Raw genomic sequence first — 26,554 nt, forward strand, 5'->3', positions numbered from 1 at the left:
GTTTTTACATTGATCTTAGGAAAGAAGTCTGGTCTGATGACTAGAGTTCTGTGGAGTTCATGGGCAGAAAGAATGGCAAGACTGTCCAAAAACAACATTGACCTGCTGGAAAGTCTTGTGCATCAGGAAATGCTATGCCCATACGAAGAAGCAACTGCCAGGGGGGGATCTTAGCCCATTCCACCAGGGCGAAGTATTCCACCAAAGTTATGTCAAGGGGTATACCCATGGCTGAGATCTGTCTGGTGGTGACAAGAACCTCCCTTCACACCTTTGCCAAACAATACTGTCTGGATTCAGAGGTTAGAAGGGATGGTCGTGTCCTACATAAAGCAGGGTGTTGGTTGGCAATGGCAAATAGCCTAAGTCTAAGAACAGATAACTCACCACAATTGTAACTTTACCTTTTTACATCAAAAGTTAAAATGAATAGCTAAAAGTCTCTGTTTAGGAGTTTTGCTAGTTGAGTGCCTGCATACATGTGTCACTTATGCTAGATGACTGATTAAAGATGGTTGTACGACAAATATGCCCGGAATTTAAATCCCTGTGTGCTAATCTCCTCATTCACAAGTGTAATGTAAAATCTGCCTCATTTATCATGTTTTATGTTTGGACATTTATATATGTGGTGGGAATAAAATTTTACCTTTGTTAATTTTGATCTGGTGTTTGAATGCAGAATCAGAAGTCCTTGCACCTGCTGCTTCAGCAGAAAAAACAACAATGTTAAACGAAACAACTCTGCTTCCAAATGAAGAAGATGGATTTGCACTTGAGCCTATTAATACTACTGGTAAGTTTAGATATGTTAGTGACACACTGCATTTATACCCCCAGAGATTCAGTATCATACCTTACTACTAATGAAGCACCCACCGTATATTTCATTCTCTGGCTTCCTTACATTCTTACCCTTGGAAAAGGCATTTGTTAAAATAAAAAAAAATATCCAGGGCATCCTAACCGCTAGTGATTCAATTGTCTGTTTTAACTACCAAGTCCTTTCAAATGTGTCAGGCAGCAAATTATATTTTAGTAATTGGGTCCCACACAAAACAGTAGTTTCAAGTTTGTTACTTACTGCTTTGTACTTAAAACTTAGCAAAGTAATAACCTGTGACTGAAAAGCCATTTGGGCATTAGAAAAGTGTTTCAACATTTTTCTGTCATTTACAACTGCTCCATGGAAAGTTGTCCAGTGCGTCAAAGCTGGCTTAAGTTCTTGTCACCTCTCTTAGGGGGAGCTGGTCGAAGGTGGGTTTGATTAATGGGCATCATTCTTATTCTTGAATATTCCTGCGCTAGGGCTACACCTGTAGCCAATTTTAGATCCCTTGCAATAAGGGATAATGTAGTGCTCACTTACATGACTTTACCAGTTGAGCATGTGATTTTTTCTGTCATTTGTTGGTTGCGGTGCATTGATGTGGAATGATTCATTTAGATTCATCCTTCAATGTGTTTTGCATGAAGATTGTTTTAATTCGGCCTCCAATGGCCATCTATTACTTCATATTGAGCATTGGGGTCTGGAGACAGGGCTTAGGAAGCAAGGAATGCAGGAGCTGGAGAAACAGGAACAGCAGAGATGAGGCATGGAAGGTTCCAGCCTTCTTGTTAGCTAGACTTTTGTGGTGCATGGAGTAAAGAGTATTGGTGCATTCTATAAGCCTGAGAGCTGATGGCACACAGCAGAGGGGGCAGTGTCTTCCACTGACATAAGCAGTGCTGGCAGATGTGTGACTCTTCGTACCAGAAGCCTGTTGCTTTGAATGGGAAGCTATGGAGCTATGTAGGCCCAGTGGGGACTGGGGTTGAGGGCTAACTAGAGGACTGTCTGACGTAAAGCCCCTAAGGTCTGACTAATATGACTATTTTAGGTAGGCCCCGTCACCATTGTAGATCATGGAGGTCGCCATTTTAGATCATGAAGGTATGCATCTTTCTCAATTTTGGCAGAATCATTGTCATGTTTGCCATTTGACGCAGATGTCATCTGACCGTATCTTTCTGAATTCAAAGAAATGTGAAAGTGTCAGGATGTGAGACTGATGACATAGGTGTAACACCTGATACGTCAGTCTGGGTCAAGTGTCTACTTATCACCATGTCCAGGTCAGATAAGAACAAGTACAGACATATAGTCAAACTAGTGTAGTCTGAATTGTATGCCAGAAATTCCAATGTCTGAAATTTAGTGTATAAGGACTGCCACTTAACCACTTAATTGAGAGTTCTTTCACCCATATTATCGACTGAGGTTCTGCCAGAAAACGGTCTCGCCTACTTCCGGCGCACTTCAAGTGCAACTACATCATGCTCAGTGCTGATAAAGGCAAGTCCTGGAGGAAGGCTTCTACCGCAGCACGTTTATGCCCTTCGCAGGAAACACTGCTTAAATATCTCCACTGATAACAGCCTTTGCTGTCAATAAGGTATGCAGTGCGTCTAACTCTCCCTAAGAAAACTTTAGACTGCTCTGCTTTTCATACATAGTGTGTGGTGCACAGAAGTAGGTTTTAGGGTGTTAAGTTTTAGATGACATTTTAACTGTTAGAAATGTTCATTTAATTTTCATTGTTCACAATGTGCCTTCTTTGCTGTGTAGTTGTTTTAGAAGTATTGAGAAACCGGTTATTCCTGTCATAATAAATGCTTTTATATAATGGCACTATTCTTCTTAGTGCTGTGTGTGATATTGTGAACAATGAAATAGGTTTGTTACCAAGTGCCCCTGATCCCTTTATAGGGATTGTTAGTAAACCAAAAGCAATAAATGTATTTCCACAGTGTATTGGATAGGGTTCTGCTGGCTACAGTAAGCTGTCGTTCATATTCAGCGTTGGTTCATTGAAATTAGTTTTCTTGTCATCCGTGGGTGGAAAAGCAAATCCTGTAGAACTACTCCAGAGTCATAGTTTACGCAACAAGCCCTTCAGAAAGTGAAAGCTCTGTCTGCACAGATAGAACATTTGGTGCTAATTTGTTGTCCTTTCTTGTATATTCTGTCTGATACGGGTTTCGAGGATGGATTAGTTTTGCCACTTAACCAATTAAATTAAATGCATGCACCAAGATTGGAAGATTGAAATCCACCCTAGTCCCACCACGTGTCACAAACATATAATCGTGAAAAGAAATGTCTTTCTTTGTTCCTTCGTTGCCTTTTTTATGTCTGAGTAACTTCTACATAGTAGGATCTTCATTGAAGTCATAAACGTTAGAGTAATTCCCTGTTGTGTTAGAACCCTGCAACTCTTTAAATATTTGACCATATATGTACAAATGGGGGTATTGTCAATATGATGAGCAGTGCCCTTCAAAACCCTATAAATGACAATTCACATGCAAAATGTTAAACATTTTTGCCATTGAGGGATAAGTGCAGACCTATGGGATTTACATGGAAAAGCTGTGAAATAGATTCCTATCTCTTTAAGACACCTGTGACTTGTCACAGCCGATGAAGCATTGTACTGTCTGTTGTCTCCCAAAGTCAGTTCTTTTTTTACTTTTGGAGAGAAGGATCCCTAAACACGAGTGGTTTCACACCTCTGTTTTTTCAGTGAAGTTTCACTTTGGATTTACTGTTTTTCATCTCTACATCTTTAACTTCTTACTGTCAAGTGAGATTATTTATTTACTGGTGTTGACAGGTTCTATCAGAAATGCATTCCTTGAGGGGCGTGGCTAGCAACCGCCGGGAATGGACGCTCTTTGAGGTGGCTCAGCAGCCCTCGCCGTATTATCCGCAAATTTCTCCGTCTGCTACGAGGTATGATTCCCCTCCTATGTCAGGAATCTCCTCCTAATCCGATCCAGCAAACGCGCGCTGCTCAAAGATCGAGCAGCGCCTACACTGAGGCCAAAGAGAGCGGCTGACTCTGGACGCCCGGAACACTCCAAAATGGCAGCCTGAGAAGAAAACGTTGCAGACGGCGACAGTAAACCCCAGCAGAGCTGCCCTGGAGGAAACGGTAGCTGTAGATTCAAGCTGCGGTACCAGCTTGAGACCTCTGGGCGGTTTTGGAGAGGCAGTGAAATCCGAGCACAGTTTCCTGTGAGGACTGAGGAGAGCCGAGCGGCCAGGTGAAAATTGAGGCCCCGGCTTTGGGGTCTGCTCGGGGGGCCGCTGTGGGCTGACCGCTCCTCCCTGCTTTTTGGATCAGTGGGGTGGTTGTGGACAGAGCAGGGCCACCGCACCGAGTGCTGCTGACATTGAGCCCACCGCACTGCACGCTCTATTTGAAAGCTCCATAACACGATGCCTGCGGGGGAGTGCGCGGGCATCGAGCGGCCCTAGAAATTGAGGCCTCTGCTCTGAGGCCTACCGACGGATACACCACAGGCTGGGTGGACATCCCCGAACCAAGGCCGATTCGGGTAATACGCTTGGCAACGGACCACTAGCCTCTCCCCCCCCCCTCTAGACTGTGGCTGCAGCTACACCTTACCACACAGGCCCAAGGCAACTTTTGACCCACTCAAGATCCCCTGGATCTGGCACCACCGAGGGAGGACTGTAGTATGCCGTAAATTGCCAGACTTCAGCACACACTGAGTGGGAATAAGGAGGCCTCCTCCTACACGACTGACCCCTGAAGTGCCCTACATCTTGCTTGCCAAGTACAAAACCTCCCACCACTGCTTACAGGCCACATACAGAGAGCTCCGAGTGAGACGGACTCATCCTGCTGCCGGGGGTCGATCACTCTCCTCCTTAATCTAGCAGACTCACCTGGAATGCCGAAAGGCCAGCGAAGGACAGCCCTCTTCCTCCGCGAAGGCGGTGGCAACTACAGGTGAGTCCCTCCACATCCGTGTCCTCCCATGTCTCCTGCACACCAAAGATGGCCACCAACAAAGGTCTTAAATCCCAGAAACAGCTGGCGAAGTTTGCCTTGTCCAAGCACGGAGATGATGCCGATGTAACGACAGGAGAAGACCCCAAAATGTCACAGCCTCGCCCTTAAACCAAGACCCTCACTCTCGAAGACGTCATGGATGCTATAGCAGGTGTTCGAACCTCTCTGTAGACTCAAATCAACTCTGTGAACATAGAGTTGACTCTCTTGAGGGCGGATCTAAAGAAAATGGACTCTAGAGTCAGACGTAGAAACTACAATGAAAGCCCTTGTGTTAGACACCTACTCTACAACAACAAGTAACCCAGCTCCAGGGTCAGCTGAAAAGAATGGAGGAGCTCCTGGATGATTATGAAGGGAGGGCAAGGCGGAACAACATCCGTATCCTGGGAGTTCCTGAAAGATCAGAGGGGCAAACCGTGGATCTTTTTGTGGAGGACCTGGTGATCATAAAACTCCAACCTAAGCGCCTCTCTAGCTATTTTTCCATTGAGAGGGCCTACAGGGTCCCTGGAGGGCGTCCAAGGCCCATAATTGCTAGACTGTTTGTAGGAGAGTAGGGTCTGCTTTCTATGTTCACCCCCACTTTTTGCTTTTGCTTTACTGGTTTTCGACTTGGATTTGGCTGTGGGCCTGCTAATCTGACCCACCGCCCTGCTGTTCTCTCTCTAAATTAATACTATGTACTTTAGGTGCATAACCCATTTGGATAGGATCACCTTATTGGCCCCTGTACAGTGTACCTTAGGTACCCAGGGCATAGGTGTACCCTAGGTCTACCAAGGGCTGCAGCATGTATTATGCCACCCCTGGCCTGGCCTTCCATTATGACACAACTGGCTGATCACTCAGCTGGGGCAAGGTCGTGTAATCACCCATTGCTTAGGTGTAGTATTCCTATACCTACCTTATATATAGACACATGTGTACCTATCAGCCACTCCTATGGCAGGCCTTAACAATCTTGGAGGCAGAGTGCTTGGTAACATGTGAGATGGTGCTCTAGCATGAGCTGAGCCTGTCTGCAGCTTTCGGAACCATGTCCTTATAGCTGTTCTATGATATAGCCTACCATATACTCTTAAAGTGCCTTATAATCTTAAACGTTTATGGTAACTATGGTTTGGCTTTATCAAAACATGTCGTGTAAGGTGTCTAACAATTTGGAATAATACCCCCATCCCATTTCTGGTGATGAGGATATTATCCCTCCCTTCTAGAGGGAGAGGACATGTTGAAACCTACTTACCCGGTTAAAGTTAACCAGAGCCCCAGCATCACAAAATGGATGCTGCTGCCACGACACAAGTCTGACCTCCTGCTGCTGGGAGTGATCCCGGCAAGGGAGGTTTGGACAATAGGTTTCCTGCCTTGGGAGGTGCGAGCACCACCCCAGACAGGCCTTAGTGAATTGGGGCAGGGAGGGATGAAAGAAACGACACTGCCTGGGGCACACAAGGTGTCCCATGCATAGTCCAGTTCAAACCGGTGCTGGGGCACTCCAGCCCCAGTCCTGGCGCGAATCTGGGCAAAGGGAAGGGGGTGTAACCACCCCCCTGCCAGGTCCCACCCATAAGGCGTGACCTAGCAGGTAACCCTGTGCCCCAGATTAGTATAAGTGTGGTAGCTGGGCCCCAGGAGTTTAGATTATCCTGAACCTGCAACTTGAACAGAAACTCTGGACCTTCGAAATTCTACGAAAGAAGAAGACTGAAGAATCTCCCTTGTGGCCAAGGAGTGGCTACCCTGTGCAAACAGGCACCATCAGGAGACTTACCCTTTGTTTTGCTGAAGTTCTACGTGGGACCGACTGCAGAGCCTGACCAGAGCCCTGACTTCCAGACTTCTCCGACCCTGATCCACATCCACAGCCGAGCTGAGATCCGTGGAGGCGACGAGAGACGTGGGACCGGCTATCTGGGAAAAGTGGCGAGTATCTTCCAGCGCAGCTTCTGAGGCACCCTCGAAGTTGTGCACCGGGGATTGAGAAGCTCCAACACCAAGCACCATCTGCACCGAAGATCAGCCCCCCACACTCCACGAGTCATGCGTGGGGCCCTTCTGCATTTTCCTGCTTGCCGCGTCTGTCCGGTTGCTTGCCCGTTGGCTAGCGGCCTTTGCGACGACACACCTTTGATTTTCCGCTGCTGGTTTGGCTCCTCCAGACTGGCTCCTGCTCCTCTGCAAAAGAGAAGCACCCCAGACCTTCCTGGTCTGCACCAGAAGCAAGTCCTCCATTCTTCCTGGGTTCCGCTTGCCAAGGCTTGGTGAGTCCTAGTTCGACTTCGACGCTGCCGACAGCAAGAGCCTTCGTGGGACAGCTCGCCTCCTGGTCGTCCTCGACGTCTCCTGGTACCCGTGGCTGCTGCGACAAGCTTCACCTCTTCGCCTGCAATCTCCCGACATCGCCTGGTTCCTTCCTGGTTCCACGTGGTCACTGGCTAGTGACCCAGACTCTGTCCCTTCTGCTTGCAGGTATCCTTCCTTCTTGATCCCGGCCTTGGGATCCACTGGACACTCTTCACTGACTGCCTGTCAGCAACTTTCCTTCAGGCATCCATAGAAGTCCACGACGAAACCCGACGCAAGTTCACACCTATGCACCCGCAGCTCGTGGGCTAGGTAACTTGGGTACTTCGGTGCTCACAAGGGTATTGACTATCCTAGGGTCTAGTTTCCGAATCTCGACTTTCTAGCTATACCAGAAGTGTCCTAAAACTGCTTATTTCAGAACTATACTATTTCTATCGATTATACGCATTACGCGTGAGTGTTTCCACTCTGCACCTGAATCCCGTGGGCCTCCCACTTCCTAACCTTGGGTAGTGTAGTGTAGCCCCAGCGATTCCCTAGGCCTAGGCCTATCCTATTTCCGTGACAGTGGTCCTTATACCACTTCTTTAGTATATGGTTTGCGTGGCCCCTAGGGCCTAACTGTATTACTTACCTGTCTGACTTAATGTATGCTTGAATAAGACTGTGTTGTACTTACCTCGAATCTCATAAAGAGTGCTGAGGGTTTGACTAGAATAAATACACTTTATTTTATATATATATATCTGTTGTGGTGTCCTTTCATTTGGTATTCAAGGGATTACAAATGGTATAACCGCTCTCTTCACATGCCATACAGAGTTTAGCCTAAGACTGCTCTTGTCCATGCTACCACTAGGATAGCTGGTCTATAAGGTTGACTTTACAACCAATCACCATAAGGGTTGTTTGGACTGATATAAGGTGTACACTAGAACTACGGTTGGGATCTGAGCTTGCTGTTGTAATACCATTGTAATCTTGAGATACTAAATTGAAAGATCACACAGATATTGTTTAGGTACATATAACATAGATTATAAATACATAAGTCCTACGGGACTTAGTTGTTGTAGGTTGAAGGGCCTAGCACACCCTGACTACAACTACTAGAGAGGTTTAGTAGATACAACTAGTGTAGGTAGGTGCACACACCACACCCTCACTAGATCATGTCTCTGGGAGGAGATCTAGTAGATTCTCTCTCAGGAGGGGCAGGTCTTAGAAAGATCCCCTCTAGATATGATACCCTAACTTTTCAGGAGATGAGACAATTGTGTACCTCCAGAAAGTTAAAACAGGGTGCAAACCCTACCCTCCTTCAGCTAGTAGAGATCCTAGAGGAGTATGATGCTCTTAGGGCCTCCCAGGCAGGTACCCTAGGTACAGGGGAGGGTCTACCCGCTACAGATGAGTCAGATGGGACTTCAGATGAGGAGGTAGACAGCCAGGTCAGAGTTAGAAGACTTAGCCAGGCTAACTTAAGCTTACAAGGGAGTCTGCATGGGGTCCCCCCATACAGACCACCCCCAAGTGGGCTTAACCAGAGAAGCAGGAGAGACAGATCCCCTTCAAGGGAATCCATCCACTCCCATGTCTCTAGCATCTCTAATGCCTCTTCTCACAGGGGAATGACTTCCCCCCAGAGAAAGGAGCATGAAGCCAGAATGAGGGAAGCTAATCTAAGGATTGAGAGGGAAGAACTTGCCCTTGCCAAGGAGAAGCTTGCTCTGGCTAGAGAGCAAAAGTTAAGTGGGTTAGAACCCACTGGTGGCAGCAAGATTTGGCGCCCTTTTTATTCATTTGTCCTTATTACTCAGTACCTCGGAGGCTATATTTAAAGCCTTGCTTAAAAAAACTAAAATTCACACAGATTAAACCAGCACTTTATTTCCTTCAACTCCTGAATTGTGACTGCACTCTATATGTATGCAGTTTTTTGAAATTAGCTATCATCTTCAGGAAAAGTATGGAGGGATAACTATGCTGCTATTATCGTTGTACTTTTTAATCTTTTTAACTTTGTATAATTATTTATATTCTTAACTTGTTTATCCTGCCTGTTCTCTTGTTTATAATGTTTACATAATCTGCCTGTCTCACAAATGAACTGGCTAGCTTGTTTTTAAATTGTTTATGAAATTTGTTTACTGAATGTATGTTTATTAATTGTGCTTTTATGATTGTAAAGATTACAATCGAATAAAGTTATTACTACTGCACTGGTGGCAGCAGTATCCCTAAGAATAGAGACAGGACCTATGATAATAGAAATATGAGCAAGATTGTCCCTCCCTACAAGTGTGGGGATGACATCCACAAATGGATAACTGCTTTGGAGAGAGCTTGCAAAGTACAGCAGGTACCCCAAAGTCAGTGGGCAGCTATCTTGTGACTCTCCTTCTCTGAGAAAGGTAGAGACAAGCTCCTCACAGTTAGTGATGAGGATGCAGATAATTACACTGTCCTGAAGAATGCTCTAATTGATGGGTTTGGCCTAACCACTGAACAATACAGGTTGTTGTTCAGGGATACCCAGAAGACAGACTCAGGACTGGACTGACTTTGTAGATTGTGCCACTAAGGCTCTGGAAGGCTGGCTAGTGGGAAGGAAGGTTAAGGACTATACAGGATTGCATAATTTGATCATGAGAGAACAAATCCTTAATAGCTGTCAAAACCAGCTACTGCATCATCACCTGATTGATTCTGATCTGACTTCTCCCCAAGAATTGGGAAAGAAGGCAGATAGATGGGTCAGGACTAGAGTTAAGCAGAAAAACCAGAACCAGGGCGGTGATCAGAAAAAGGCAGACCAGAAGGGTAATGATCAGAAACAAAAAAGACCAGAAGTCTTCACCAGGCCCCCAAAAGGCTCAGGGGGAGGGTGGTCCCAAAAAGGATAAAAAGAAAGATGGCCAAAAGAAACCATGGTGCAACTATTGTAAGTCCAACTCACATTGGTTTAGTGAGTGCACCAAAAAGGATAAGCCCCCAGCCACCATTGCCCCTAAGGCAACTGTACCCCCTAGTTCAGCTGTAAGTGGTGGTTCCCAGCAAAAGGGTGTAGTAGGGTTAACCCTGGGAACTGAGGAGGATTCTGGCCTAGTCAGGATACCTACTCAGGCTGTTCTGATCTGTGATGGGGACATAGCTTTGTCCTCTACTATAGGCCCCAGTAACCTGGGCAAGTACAGACAGACTCCTTTTATCAATGAGAAAATGGCTCAGGCCTACAGGGACACTGGGGCTAGTGTCACAATGGTGACACCTGCCTTTGTGGACCCTGGACAGATCATACTAGGTGAGAACTACCTAGTGACCAACGCTAGCAATGCCACTACCTCCCATAGTGTGGCAATTGTTAACTTCTCCTGGGGAGGGGTAACTGGCCTCAAGAAAGTTGTTGTTAGTTCAGACTTTCCTGTAGAGTGCTTACTGGGCAATGATCTTGAAACTTCAGTTTGGTCTGAAGTGGAGTATAGGACCCATGCAGAAATGCTGGGGATAGATGCACATGTCCTTGCTGTGACCAGGTCACAGGCCAAAAAGTGCACCACTGAACAAGTGCTGGATACTGGAACTATGGACCAGTCACAAACCAAGAGAAAGAGCAGTAGGGTAAAGGCTGTGCCTTCCCCCCCTGCCTCAGGTAGTGGGTCAGCCCTCACAGGAGGATGATTCTGAGAGCCCTGAAGGAACTGTCCTAGAAGAACTTGAACCTGATCAGGTTGAGTTTCTTGGGACAGGGGGACCTTCAAGGGCAGATCTGAGGCAGGCACAATTAGACTGCCCCTCTCTTGAACCCCTCAGACAGCAGGCTGCTGCTGATGCTGCAGTGAATGCTCAAGGTACCCATAGAGTGTATTGGGATGAAGGGCTACTGTATTCAGAGGCTAGAGACCCCAAGCCTGGTGCATCCAGGAGGTTGGTCATACCACTGAAGTTCAGAGGCTTCCTTCTTACCTTGGCCCATGATATTCCCCTTGCAGGACACTAAGGCCAGAACAAGACTTGGGACAGGCTTGTCCCTCACTTTCACTGGCCTCATATGTCAGAAGATACCAAGGAGTTTTGTCACTCCTGTGTCACCTGCCAAGCCAGTGGCAAATCAGGTGGCACCACAAAGGCCCCCCTCATACCACTACCTGTGGTGGGGGTTCCCTTTGAAAGAGTGGGCATAGATATTGTAGGACCAATGGACCCACAAACCGCATCTGGGCACAGATTCATACTGGTGATAGTGGACCATGCCACCAGGTATCCAGAAGCTATTCCCCTGAGGACCACAATAGCTCCTGTTGTGGCAAGGGCCCTGCTTGGAGTATTCTCCAGCGTGGGCTTTCCAAAGGAGGTCATTTCTGACAGAGGTGCCAACTTAATGTCAAGATATTTGACTGCAATGTGGAAGGAGTGTGGTGTGAACTAAAAGTTCACCACACCCTATCACCCACAGTGCAATGGGCTTGTTGAGAGATTCAACAAGACCCTAAAGGGAATGATAAAAGGTTTACCAGACAAGCTTAGGCGAAGATGGGACATCCTTTTACCCTGCCTTCTGTTTGCTTACAGAGAGGTCCCACAAAAGGGGGTTGGCTACAGCCCTTTTGAGCTTTTGTTTGGGCATCCTGTAAGAGGACCCCTATGTTTAGTAAGGGAAGGATGGGAGAGACCTCTCAGACAACCCAAACTTGATATAGTGGATTATGTACTTGGTCTCCGCTCCAGGATGGCAGAGTATATGAAGAAGGCTTCAAAAAACCTTGAGGCAAGCCAAGAACTCCAAAAAGCTTGGCATGACCAAAAGGCTGTGCTGTCTGTTTACCAGCCAGGGCAGAAAGTGTGGGTGTTGGAGCCAGTGGCCCCAGCAGCACTCCAAGACAAATGGTCTGGACCCCACACTATTGTTGAGAAAAAGGGAGAAGTCACCTACTTGGTGGACCTTGGGACTCCCAGAAGCCCCCACAGGGTGCTTCATGTCAACAGATTGAAGGCATATGTTGACAGAGCAGACATGGGCTTACTCATGGCTACAGATGAGGGGCAGGAGGAAGAGTGACCCTCTCCCAGACCTGTTGACTCAGAACCCTGGTGATGGCTCAGTTGATGGTGTGGTCTTTTCTGACAGCCTCACTGTCCATCAGCAACAGGACTGCAGACAAGTTCTGCAATCCTACAGACATATGTTCTCTCTGACCCCAAGTCAGACAAACTGGTGCACCCATGAGGTGGACACTGGTGACAGTCTGCCTGTGAAGAGTAAAATCTACAGGCAACCTGACCATGTCAGGGACTGCATAAAAGTTGAGGTACAAAAGATGTTGGAGCTGGGAGTCATTGAACCTTCAGAGAGCCCTTGGGCTAGTCCTGTAGTTCTTGTGCCAAAACCTCACACCCAAGATGGTAAGAGAGAGATGAGGTGTTGCGTGGACTACAGAGGTCTCAATGCTGTCACTAGGACAGATGCCCACCCAATACCTAGGGCAGATGAGCTCATTGACTGACTGGCAGCTGCTACGTTTTTGAGCACATTTGACCTGACAACAGGCTACTGGCAGATCAGACTAGCTGAGAATGCAAAGGCCAAAACTGCTTTCTCGACCCCAGGAGGACATTATCAATTTGTGGTAATGCCCTTTGGTTTGAAGAATGCACCTGCCACTTTCCAAAGGTTGGTGAATCAAGTCCTTACTGGGTTGGATGATTATTGTGCAGCTTATCTTGATGATATTGCTGTCTTTAGTTCCACCTGGGAGGATCACCTGGTCCACCTGAGGAATGTTTTAGAGGCCCTGCAAAAGGCAGGCCTCACTATCAAGGCCACTAAGTGCCAGATAGGGCAGAGCAAGGTTGTATACCTGGGCCACCTAGTTGGTGGGGGTCAGGTTCAACCACTGGAGAGCAAGATCCAGACCATAAAGGACTGGGCTCCTCCAACTACCCAGACTCAGGTCAGAGCTTTCTTGGGCCTGACTGGGTACTACAGAAAGTTTGTTAAGAACTATGGGTCCATAGTGACACCACTTAATGACTTGACCTCCAAGAAGATGCCAAAGAAAGTTCAGTGGACAGTAAGCTGTCAAAAAGCATTTGATGACCTGAAGCAGGCCATGTGCAGTGCACCTATTCTGAAAAGTCCAGACTACTCCAAAGAGTTCATTGTCCAGACAGATGCTTCTGAGTTAGGGGTGGGAGCTGTTCTTTCACAACTGAATGTAGATGGTCAAGACCAGCCCATTGCTTTTATAAGTAGAAGGCTGACCCCTAGAGAGAAACGTTGGTGAGCTATTGAGAGGGAGGCCTTTGCTGTGGTTTGGGCCCTGAAGAAGCTGAGGCCATACTTGTTTGGCACTCACTTCAAGATTCAGACAGACCATAAGCCCCTCTTGTGGCTAAATCAGATGAAGGGTGAAAATCCCAAACTTCTTAGGTGGTCCATTTCCCTACAGGGGATAGACTTCACAGGGGAACATAGACCTGGGACTGACCGCAGATATTTCCACTTAGAACATGAAGACTCAACTGGTCAAGGTTAGTTTAATGTCCCTAAGTTTGGGGGGGGTTGTGTAGGAGAGTAGGGTCTGCTTTCTATGTTCACCCCCACTTTTTGCTTTACTGGTTTTCGACTTAGATGTGGCTGTGGGCCTGCTAATCAGACCCACAGCCCTGCTGTTCTCTCTCTAAATTAATACTATGTACTTTAGGTGCATATCCCATTTGGATAGGATCACCTTATTGGCCCCTGTACAGTGTACCTTGGGTACTTAGGGCATAGGGGTACCCTAGGCCTACCAAGGGCTGCAGCATGTATTATGCCACCCCTGGCCTGGCCTTCCATTATGACACAAAAGGCTGATCACTCAGCTGGGGCAAGGTCGTGTAATCACCCCTTGCTTAGGTGCAGTATTCCTATACCTACCTTATATATAGACACATATGTACCTATCAGCCACTCCTATGGCAGGCCTTAACAATCCTGGAGGCAGAGTGCTTGGTAACATGTGAGATGGTGCTCTAGCATGAGCTGAGCCTGTCTGCAGCTTTCGGAACCATGTCCTTATAGCTGTTCTATGATATAGCCTACCATATACTCTTAAAGTGCCTTATAATCTTAAACGTTTATGGTAACTATGGTTTGGCTTTATCAAAACATGTCGTGTAAGGTGTCTAACACTTTGGAATAATACCCCCATCCCATTTCTGGGGATGAGGATATTATCCCTCCCTTCTAGAGGGAGAGGACATGTTGAAACCTACTTACCCGGTTAAAGTTAACCAGAGCCCCAGCATCACAAAATGGATGCTGCTGCCACGACACAAGTCTGACCTCCTGCTGCTGGGAGTGATCCCGGCAAGGGAGGCTTGGACAATAGGTTTCCTGCCTTGGGAGGTGCGAGTACCACCCCAGACAGGCCTTAGTGTATTGGGGCAGGGAGGGATGAAAGAAACGAGACACTGCCTGGGGCACACAAGGTGTCCCATGCATAGTCCAGTTCAAACCGGTGCTGGGGCACTCCAGCCCCAGTCCTGGCGCGAATCTGGGCAAAGGGAAGGGGGTGTAACCACCCCCCTCCCAGGTCCCACCCATAAGGCGAGACCTAGCAGGCAACCCAGCCCCCCAGATTAGTATAAGTGTGGTAGCTGGGCCCCAGGAGATTAGATTATCCTGAACCTGCAACTTGAACAGAAACTCTGGACCTTCGACGAAAGAAGAAGACTGAAGAATCTCCCTTGTGTCCAAGGAGTGGCTACCCTGTGCAAACAGGCACCATCAAGAGACTTACCCTTTGCTTTGCTGAAGTTCTATGAGGGACCGACTGCAGAGCCCTGACTTCCAGACTTCTCCGACCCTGATCCACATCCACAGCCGAGCTGAGATCCGTGGAGGCGACGAGAGACGTGGGACCGGCTACCTGGGAAAAGTGGCGAGTATCTTCCAGCGCAGCATCTGAGGCACCCTCGAAGTTGTGCACCGGGGATTGAGAAGCTCCAAACCCAAGCACCATCTGCACCGAAGATCAGCCCCCCACACTCCACGAGTCCTGCGTGGGGCCCTTCTGCATTTTCCTGCTTGCCGCGTCTGTCCGGTTGCTTGCCCGTTGGCTAGCGGCCTTTGCGACGACACACCTTTGATTTTCCACTGCTGGTTTGGCTCCTCCAGACTGGCTCCTGCTCCTCTGCAAAAGAGAAGCACCCCAGACCTTCCTGGTCTGCACCAGAAGCAAGTCCTCCATTCTTCGTGGGTTCCGCTTGCCAAGGCTTGGTGAGTCCTAGTTCGACTTCGACGCCGCCGACAGCAAGAGCCTTCGTGGGACAGCTCGCCTCCTGGTCCTGGTCGTCCTCGACGTCTCCTGGTACCCGTGGCTGCTGCGACAAGCTTCACCTCTTCGCCTGCAATCTCCCGACATCGCCTGGTTCCTTCCTGGTTCCACGTGGTCACTGGCTAGTGACCCAGACTCTGTCCCTTCTGCTTGCAGGTATCCTTCCTTCCTTGATCCCGGCCTTGAGATCCACCGGACACTCTGTACTGACTGCCTGTCAGCAACTTTCATTCAGGCATCCATAGAAGTCCACGACGAAACCCGACGCAAGTTCACACCTATGCACCCGCAGCCCGTGGGCTAGGTAACTTGGGTACTTCGGTGCTCACAAGGGTATTGACTATCCTAGGGTCTAGTTTCCGAGTCTTGACTTTCTAGCTATACCAGAAGTGTCCTAAAACTGCTTATTTCAGAACTATACTATTTCTATCGATTACACGCATTACGCGCGAGTGTTTCCACTCTGCACCTGAATCCCGTGGGCCTCCCACTTCCTAACTTTGGGTAGTGTAGTGTAGCCCCAGCGATGGCCTAGGCCTATCCTATTTCCGTGACAGTCGTCCTTATACCACTTCTTTAGTATATGGTTTGCGTGGCCCCTAGGGCCTAACTGTATTACTTACCTGTGTGACTTAATGTATGCTTGAATAAGACTGTGTTGTACTTACCTCGAATCTCATAAAGAGTGCTTAGGGTTTGACTAGAATAAATACACTTTATTTTATATATATATCTGTTGTGGTGTCCTTTCATTTGGTATTCAAGGGATTACAAATGGTATAACAGCTGGCTTCACATGCCATACAGAGTTTAGCCTAAGACTGCTCTTGTCCATGCTACCACTAGGATAGCTGGTCTATAAGGTTGACTTTACAACCAATCACCATAAGGGTTGTTTGGACTGATATAAGGTGTACACTAGAACTAGTGACATCATACATCAGGCCAACTTCTCACAGTGTTTAAATTTCAAGACAGGGACGTCATCCTACGGACGGCGCGGGCTGGACCACTGGTGAAGATCGATAATGCGAATATCGCCTTCTTCCCGGACTTTACTGTCCAAGTTCAGGCACAGAGACGCAGCTTCATAGCAGTTAAAGCACTACGCGACAGACATTAAATACTCCATGATGTTCCCAGCTAAACTTTGAGTGGAATCCGAGGGGAAATTATGTTTTTTTCAGTCCCCAGAGGAAGCCTGGGTATGGTTGGAGGGCTGGCGTTGAGTGGGAAAACCGTTGGACATCCACAACAACAAGGGACTCAACACTAACCAATGTGCTCCTTCGGTATCCAAAGAACACCGCTCAGAAGAGGACCCAGGCGGGAACCTCTGAACTAGACAGATGGACTTTATATGTTTCCAAAAACACCACCAGGCCACATCTGTACTCCCCATTATAGACTTTGCGGCCTGCACAAAATAACTCCCTGGGTGATTGCCAAACGTATCGGTGTGGCAGTACTTCTCCTATGGAGCTTACGCCTCAGAAAATGAACATCTTTGCGCAAGGAAAAATGTCTAAAGAATCGGACTAGAATTGAAAGCTTAAGTATACCATGAACATATCATGTTTCATAGGCGGGGGTACCGGTGGTTAGCCAGGCACCCTACACATGACTGGGTGGGCGACAGGTACTCTGCATTGTTGAGGAGTGGAAAGTTGGAATTCCACTGGCAGGGAGAGTGGTAAGGGATAGGGGAGGGGGGATAGTTGGGGTTTTCTATGTTACAGTTGTACTTGCACAGAGCATCCAAGTGAATTAACTTCACCGTGTCCATGTACTAGAATGCAAACATCGGCGGGATGGGAGAGGCTTTATCATTACTGTTATGCTAGATTGCTCTTCAAGATTGGGAATGATAGACACAGTACTAACAATCGCATCGTATTCCCCCCTCTGTTCTTCACCACTACCCGACATGACAGACACGAGAAACACCAAGTTATCAATAATGACGTGGAATGTTAATGTCCTGGGTAGTAAGATAAAAAGAGGAATTTTCCTACAATCACCTGACCTGGTATTATTGCAAGAAACACACTTGGTGGGAAATTGTTGCAAGGCTCGTAACAGATTGGGGTACAAGCTCTTAGTCCATGCAGGGTTCACATCAGGCTCCAGAGGAACGGAGATCCTTATACGCAAAAGTCTCGCCCTTACACCCACCCATGTCTGGACTGACCCACAGGGTAGATTTGCTGTATTGGAGGTGTCGTGGGAGGGCAAACCACTAAACGTAATATCGGTATATCTTCCGCCCTCACTGGGTAGGTTAGCACTGCAAGTCCTGGGCAAATTTCTAATAGTTCTCTTCCAGGCTTCCAGGGGATCCTCCTCAATAGTCATAAGCACTAGAATATTCCCGCCTTTGCGCGGCACCCCGGAAACACAATCATATATGTGATAATATATATATATATATATATATATATATATATATATATATATATATATATATATATTACCTACTGGCGGTCGCCAGTAGGTAGTTATAGTTAGGACCACGTTTCCATAGGAAATCCGCAACATTCTATTTTGAATAACTTTGGCGCCGGTCGACGAATCCTCGCGAATTTTTCAAAATAGGTGGGGCGCTACGCTCCGCTCCTACCCTGAAAGTCTCGGGGGGATTCGTCAAGCGGGGGCTGAGATAAAAGGGGGGTCCCAAAACGCATTTTTCCCATGCATTTTTCCATAGGACCTTTAGACACAGCTACAGCCCGAACGGCTGAACAGAATTACTAGAAATTTGGCAGAGAGGTAGTCCTCAGGTCAAGGAAGTGCCTTTTGTAGGTTTGGTGTAAATCTGTTCAGTAGATTCTGAGAAAATAGCCTTTAAATCAATATATATATCTGAGCCAGCTTACGGTGCGCTTACGGTACGCTTACCGTACGCGTACGGTGGCGTGCGCGAGCGCGATTCTGATTGGCTCTTAGATCTTAGTAAACATTCGAATCGGCCGAAACCAGGAAGCGGCAGCCGCCATTTTCTCTCTCGCACTGAGAGTGTGGATTAAAATACAAAGCACAAAAACATGTAAAGGGGCTGTTTGGACAGCTCCAAAACACCTAGCCATGTTGAGGGAGTCCCCAAAGATCCCCCAAGGCCAAAAACTGAATTTTTATTTTTTCGCTAATTTCGCCGATTACGCTTACCGTACGCGTAAGGTAAAAAAATATAAAAAAAAAAAAATTATCCACACTCTCCCCACCCCGTGTGCAAATGGAGCCCGAAGGGCACAATTCGTGCATGGCTTATAAGAGGTGTGAAAAATTAAAATATTACCTTTCAAAACGAAGTGCATCATATGTCCTCCATGTGCGCACGGTGCGCGAAGCGCATCGTGCGTACATGGCCCATCTAGCGTAACGTGGGCACGCGGTGCGCGTAGCGCACCGCGTGCCCACCGTGCATGCACGGCACTAACTGCGTAAAGTGGGCGCGCGGTGCGCAAAGCGCACCGTGCGCGCACGGAACGAACTGCGTTAAGTGGGCGCGCACGCCACGAATGGCGTAAAGTAACTTAGCATTTAAAAAACCGTACAAATTCACTGAAAAAACCATAGGTTTCACACACGTTATAGTTAGGAATTAGCATTTAAAAAACCTTGCAAATTCACTGAAAAAACCATAGGTTTCACACATGTTATAGTTAGCGGAAATTTTACTGATATAAAACCAATGAAATTCCCCCGTTATAGTTAGTGCAGGCAACTATAACTCACGCGACCGCAATCTTCTGCTGATGACATATGTGTCTTTATGAAAAAAAAATATTTGTAATATATGTATAGCTAAAAATTTATGGAAGAAGACATGGGCAAATAAGTGTCTAAATACAGTATTAGCATCAGCAGAGGATTGCGGTCGCGTGAGTTATAGTTGCCTGCACTAACTATAACGGGGGAATTTCATTGGTTTTATATCAGTAAAATTTCCGCTAACTATAACATGTGTGAAACCTATGGTTTTTTCAGTGAATATATATATATATATATATATATATATATTATCTACTGGCGGTCGCCAGTAGATAGTTATAGTTAGGACTACGTTTCCATAGGAAATCCGCAACATTCTATTTTGAATAACTTTGGCGCCGGTTGACGAATCCTCGCGAATCTTTCAAAATAGGTGGGGCGCTACGCTCCGCTCCTACCCTGAAAGTCTCGGGGGGATTCGTCAAGCGGGGGCTGAGATAAAAGGGGGGTCCCAAAACGTGTTTTTCCCATGCATTTTTCCATAGGACCTTTAGACACAGCTACAGCCCGAACGGCTGAACAGAATTACTTGAAATTTGGCAGAGAGGTAGTCCTCAGGTCAAGGAAGTGCCTTTTGTAGGTTTGGTGTAAATCTGTTCAGTAGATTCTGAGAAAATAGCCTTTAAATCAATATATATATCTGTGGCAGCTTACGGTGCGCTTACCGTGCGCTTACCGTAAGCTTACCGTAAGCTTACCGTACGCGTACGGTGACGTGCGCGAGTGCGACTCTGATTGGCCCTTAGATCTTAGTAAACATTCGAATCGGTCGAAACCAGGAAGCGGCGGCCGCCATTTTCTCTCTCGCACTCTGACAGGGGGTTGAAAAACAAAGTCCCAAAACATGTAAAGGGGCTGTTTAGACAGCTCCCAAGCACCTAGACATGTCCAGGGAGTCCCCAACGATCCCCCAAGTCAAAAAAGGCAATTTTAATTTTTTCGAAAATTTCGCCGATTACGCTTACCGTACGCGTACGGTAAAAAAAAAACCCAAAAATTAAAAATATCCACATTCTCCCCACCCCGTGTGCAAAAGGTGCCCGAAGGGCACCTTTTCTATATGGCTTAACAGAGGTGAACCTAACAAATATTTTACCTATCACAGCGATGCTCATCATATGTCCTCCATGTGCGCACGGTGCGCGAAGCGCATCGTGCGTTCATGGCCCATGTAGCGTAACGTGGGCACGCGGTGCGCAAAGCGCACCGCGTGCTCACTGTGTGCGCACGGTGCGCGAAGCGCACCGTGCGCGCACGGAACGAACTGCGTTAAGTGGGCGCGCACGCCACAAATGGCGTAAAGTAACTTAGCATTTAAAAAACCGTACAAATTCACTGAAAAAACCATAGGTTTCACACACGTTATAGTTAGGAATTAGCATTTTAAAAACCTTGCAAATTCACTGAAAAAACCATAGGTTTCACACATGTTCTAGTTAGCTGGACATTTTACTGATAAAAAACCAATGAAATTCCCCCGTTATAGTTACTGTAGGCAACTATAACTCACGCGACCGTAATCCTCTGCTGATGACATATGTGTCTTTATGAAAAAAAAATATTTGTAATATATGTATAGCTAAAATTTAATGGAAGAAGACATGGGCAAATAAGTGTCTAAATACAGTATTAGCATCAGCAGAGGATTGCGGTCGCGTGAGTTATAGTTGCCTACAGTAACTATAACGGGGGAATTTCATTGGTTTTTTATCAGTAAAATGTCCAGCTAACTATAACATGTGTGAAACCTATGGTTTTTTCAGTGAATATATATATATATATTGAATAATATAAAAGTAAATGCAGCCTTTCATAACCAGAGCTGAATAATGCTGTAAGAACTATCCTGTATACCACAAATAAATTATGCAATATAAACAATATATCACAAAAAAACAGGAAAGAAAACAGCAGTAAAGCATGTTTGAAACCGGTTTAATGCTTAGTATTTAGCCCAAAACCTCAGATAGGACTGAAAGCATTAACAGCTCACAGGCTGCATTGTAAAAAAAACACAGGCTTGAAAGCTAACTCTTAGCAACACAGAAAAAAATGGCACCGTGCCTTTAAGGCAGCCATGACCTCCAGCCTCCCATCATGCCTCAGGGGTGACAGCTGGGTCAGTTGTCCTTTCCGGCTACTTCAGTCAGGACCCTGGTTACACAGCTCCACTCTTTTCTGGTTTTATTCAGAAATTTTCCACCTTTTTCAGAAACTTTTTAACTTACTTCGGCGTCTTTCATCCAGTCAAGTAAGGTGTTGTCTCTTTCTGATTATTTTTGGCATTTTTTACCACACAAAATGCCATCCCTTTTTGATCCCTGCCCTTCTTGTGGTAAAAAGGCCAGGTCAGACTCTCATTCGGTCTGTATTCTTTGCCTACCTAAGGATCATGTCCCAAAGGCTTGTCCTCATTGCCAGACCGTCTCTAAATGAACTTTAAAAGATAGAGAGAGGATTAGTCTCTATGGATTGGCGGAGAGGGCTTCCAGAGGCAGGTCTCCGGTAACAAAAGGCTCCAAGAGGCCCAGATCCTCTTCTAGACCCTCAGCATCGGGCTTGGCGCTGAGAAAACAGCTACCGGGGGGGCATGCAGCGAAGAAAAGACCGTTGACGGCGGGCTCGCCGTCGAAAGAGCGCAGACGTGAAGGTATGTCATCAACGTCAAGAGTCCATCAATCTCTGCCGTCTTCAACCCGGCGATGATCGGCGTCGAGGAGTTCCAGTTCACCGCCTGCTTCAAGACGTCGATTGGCTTCCAAGAGCCAAAGCCCTCCGCCGACGTCAACCAGGCAACGATCGGCGTCGAGAGCCAGCAGACCTCCGTCGACGTCAGTCAGACGTTCGGCGTCGAGAGCTGATAACCCTCCGCCGCCGTCACATAGACAACGTTCGACGTCGAGGAGAGCGAATTCTCCGCCATCACAGTCCAGGCGGCGATAGGCGTCGAGATCGAGACCTCCAACGTCATCCCGACTATGTTCGACGTCGAAGTCAAGCCCTCCGCCGACGTCATTCCAACGTCGTTCGGCGTCAAGAGCTACCAGCCCTCCTTCGTCGTCTTCCCATCGACGATCGGCGTCGAGGAGAGTCAGCCCTTCGTCGCCGTTGAGGCCACATTGCTCGACGTCGAGACGAGGAAGTATTCATCCGCCGTCAAGGCGCCATTCGCCGTCGACTCATTCGACGCTGAGGAAGTCACAGCTGACGCTGAGACCACTCCCTGAACCTGGTCGAACATCCACGGCTACAAGATCTCGTTCGACGTCTAGGAGGCCTCCGTCGCCGCGGGATATACACTCGACGTCGAGAGCACCTTCACATAGATCTAAGGAAGGTTCGGTAGTCTTGGTGACGGAATCTGCGTCAAGGCATTCCTCTTCTCATTCCTCGAGACCCCCTCGCTCTCCATCTGCGTCTCCGGAACATCAGAGGAGGTCACGACAGAGATCCCTGTCGCATTACACCTCTCCTTCGATACATCTGTCTCCCACATAGCTTTTACCAGTGCATCACTGGAGTAAGACTCCGGCGGGAGCAGCAGGAAGGCAGGAGGAGTACACAAGTCCTGTTCACAGGTCCCCTCTGCAAAGATTAGCCCAAGACTGATTTTTAACCTTAACTGTATAGCGCTGGGTCACTGACTGTTGGGGGTGGCACGTGAGCGCTCTGCTATTTTTATCTGTGTGTATTGTATTGTACTGGGGAGTGGGGGAGCCGAAGGAAGGAATTTTAGAGAACTGAAATATATAGTTTTAAAAATTGCACTTACCCGCACTGTAAAAAACTTCAGTCACACTTGCATTTTGTGAGGGATAGAGCATTGGGTCCTCCTCACTGAGAAGTCGAGAAGCCTTTCTCCTCACTTCCGGTCGACACCTGAGCGCCGCCATTTTGGTTGACGCTCTAGTGGTTGAACCACTACAGCCGGGCCTCTATTTAGATGGGGCCATGTAAGCGCGCGCGCGCCAGAGGCAAGCCCGTGTGCGCCCGTCCGTGCCTCAACCGCTCCTAGCGCCAGCCACGCTGTGCTGCCCGACCAAAGTCCTTTTAAATATACAAAGGAACAACTATTGGACATTAGGAACAAGGTCAGTGGGGGAGAGAAGGTTACTAGGGCGCTGCAGCCCAGCCCGGCCCTTGAGTGTGGCTTGCTCATCTGCGGCTCCCTGGCCAAACACCATCAGGAGGTATCAATTCTGGTGGAAGATCTGCAACTGGATGTGTTATTTCTGACGGAGACATGGTGTAGTAAAGATTCCCTGGTGGAACTGGGGCTCGCCTGCCCGGAGGGCTATAAGATTTTTCATAAGCCCAGAGCAACGGGGAGAGGCAGAGGGGTCGGGGTGATGTTCAAGGATACCTGGGATTTTGCCCCGTTTAAGGTTGATGAGGTGGTGGGTATTGAGCTATTAGGATTCACCCTACAAGAACAGAGGGGGAGGCTCCTTACTGGGATGGTCGGATACAGACCCCCAAGCTCTAATACTCCGTACCAGGCGCTCCTGGATGTCATCGCGGCCCAGTCACTGACACACTCCAGAATGCTGCTCCTGGGTGATTTCAATTTGTGGGAGAATGGTATTTTAGACGGCCACTTAAGAGATCTCAGGGAAACCTGTGAGAGTTGCAACCTGCATCAGTTGGTCCAACAACCCACCCATCAAGGGGGGCACATTCTGGATCTTCTGTTTGCAGACTGTAATGAAACTGAGGTGATTAACATTCTACCTCAGACTTGGACTGACCACTCGCTGATCCAGTTTCGGATTCGAATACCTGGTGGAGAAGCAACTAAGCTACCTCCTGTAACATATCGCATGGGGAGAGACTGGGCTAAACTTATGAAAAGTCAGACGGAGCCGCTTTTTCAAAATCTGCCTCCTTTTGACCCCTATGGGTCTACATCCACGAAGTACTGGATCAGCATGTGCCTCTGAAGCGCCTGAAGGCCAAAATTAAACATTCCGCACCGTGGTTTACTGAAGAGCTGAGTATTACACGCAGGTCCTGTCGGTTGGCAGAGAGGAAATGGCGCAGGCACTACCCTGAGCATGACAAAGTGGCTTTCAAAGGGGTGCTAGCTCAGTACAAGGAGCTGATTGTTAAAGCCAAGGCAGGCTTTTTTACCAATACCATCCTGTCATCATCGAATAGCGCCAGAGCTCTCTTTAAGATCGTCAGAGACCTCTCCAACCCCACTAGTCTGGGAAATAAAGTGGTGGCCTCGCAGGCACTATGTGATAAAATTGCCTCCCATTTTGAGGAGAAAATTTCAAAAATTGTAGGGGGGCTTTCTTTGTGTGACGCTTCACCCTCAAAACACTCATGATCATAGGCCTGCGGAAGAACCAGGGGTGGTAACCTCTTTGGAGCACTTTACACCCCTTACAGACGAGCTGTTTAACAGCTGTGCACAGAATGTGAGGTCAGGGTCTCCGCTAGACCCCTTACCTAACAAGATCTGGAAAGAGCATGCACAGGCACTGCTTCCCCGGATGTGGCAGATATGCTGCCAATCCTTGGAGGAAGGGATGGTGCCTGAAGCATGGAAGCTGGCAGTGGTTACTCCCTTACTAAAGAAGCCATCTCTGGACCCAGGAGATCCCACTAGTTTTAGACCTATCTCCCTGCTGCCTTTTCCTATAAAAATTCTTGAAAATGTAGTGAATAGGTCTCTCTCAGGGTATCTTGAAGAGTTCCATATCCTGGATAAGAGCCAGTTTGGCTTCCGGCCAGGTCATGGAACGAAGACCGCTCTGGTCACCGTGCTAGACAATCTGCGGATGCGGGCTGACAGAGGCCTTTCATCAGTACTGGTCCTCTTAGATATGTCTGCAGCATTCGACACGGTTAACCATCGAATTCTGTTGAACAGATTGGAGCTTCTGGGAGTTAAGGGACGTGCCATGAGGTGGATTTAATCCTATCTTACAGGGAGACAACAGGTGGTCACCCTGTCTCCCTTCACCTCCAGTAGGACCTTGGTGGAGCATGGGGTCCCTCACGGGTCGGCCATCAGCCCCATCCTCTTTAATATTTACCTGCAGCCATTAATCTCTATAATCAAGTCGCATGGGGTCGACTTGGTCAATTATGCAGACAACACCCAACTGGTGTTCTCATTGGAGGGGAAGGGTGCTTTGACTATGGATGACTTCCAGATATGTATGCGCCAGACTTCGGACTGGCTTAGGACTAACTCCCTGCAGTTTAATGGAGGAAAGACAGAGGTGCTCTACTGTTCCTCTGCAGGAGTACGTGACATGCCTTTTGACCTCAGACTGGCCCCAGAGGCGGAACCCATTGTCCCTGTGAAAACAGTGTGGAATCTGGGGGTTATGTTTGACGATAATCTTCAAATGGCCTCTCAAGCTAAAAAAACAGTGGGGGTTTGCTTTGCTCTCCTGAAAGCCCTACGACAGATTCTACCTCTTCTGCCAGAGGAGAAAAGACCTCTGGTGGTACGCAGTATCATCCTGAGCAGGCTGGACTACTGCAATTCTCTGTACCTGGGAGCTCCTCTTTACATCTTCCAGAGCTTGCAGAGGGTCCAGTCTATGGCAGCCAAATTGGCGCTGAATAAGAAACGCGGATCTTCAACCATGCTGGCGTTACAAGAGCTCCATTGGCTTCCTATAAGGGAAAGGGTTAGGTTTAAAGCCCTATGCATTGTTTACAGAGCGGCACACGGCCTCGGCCCAATCTCCCTGCAGGAGAAATTGTCCTGGTGTAAGCCTCAAAGGACTCTACGCTCTTCAAATGCTTCTCTGTTAACTACTGGCAGGGTTAAGAAGGCCAGGATGGGGGGCAGGGCCTTTAGTACAGTGACATCGCGGTGCTGGAATGATCTTCCTCTGAATATTAGACAGGCTAACTCTCTGATGGATTTTAGGCACAGCCTGAAAACCTGGCTTTTCCCTAGGGAGAAGCCCTTGATCTCCTAATTCTGCACTTCCTGGCCGGCCTCTGCATTTCTCTTTGGTTTGTCTGTGGTTACTTGGCTGGTTAAAAGTCTCTCTACCATCTCAGTCTAAGCGCCAGGATACCCGTTGGGTGACAGTTGCGCTCTATAAGAACAAAATACATACATACATACAGGAGGTGGAGAGATCGCCTTCGCCGGTACGCCACCACCGTGCAGGTAGATCTAAGGAGCGTAGGCCTCCTGCGTCACATCACCACAGAAGGAGGTCTCCCTCATGGTCATCTAATTTGATACTAGGGCTTGGAGAGTCTGAGGCACGTAGCTGCACTGCAGGGCGTTGCTGACTTGCTGTT

General features: G+C 47.7%; 1 protein-coding gene across 1 annotated transcript in view; it reads left to right on the forward strand.

Annotated features, from left to right (window-relative positions):
• The window catches only part of RAD21L1 (RAD21 cohesin complex component like 1), a 1,288,752-nt gene that overhangs the window by 762,754 nt on the left and 499,444 nt on the right, over positions 1 to 26,554 (forward strand). The window contains exon 8 of the mRNA XM_085619570.1: positions 683 to 796. Within this exon, the coding sequence (XP_085475696.1) occupies positions 683 to 796 (114 nt within the window). The remainder of the gene's footprint in view (positions 1 to 682; positions 797 to 26,554) is intronic.

This window comes from Triturus cristatus, chromosome 7 (assembly GCF_964204655.1).
Source record: "Triturus cristatus chromosome 7, aTriCri1.1, whole genome shotgun sequence".
In the NCBI taxonomy this organism is placed as follows: domain Eukaryota; kingdom Metazoa; phylum Chordata; class Amphibia; order Caudata; family Salamandridae; genus Triturus; species Triturus cristatus.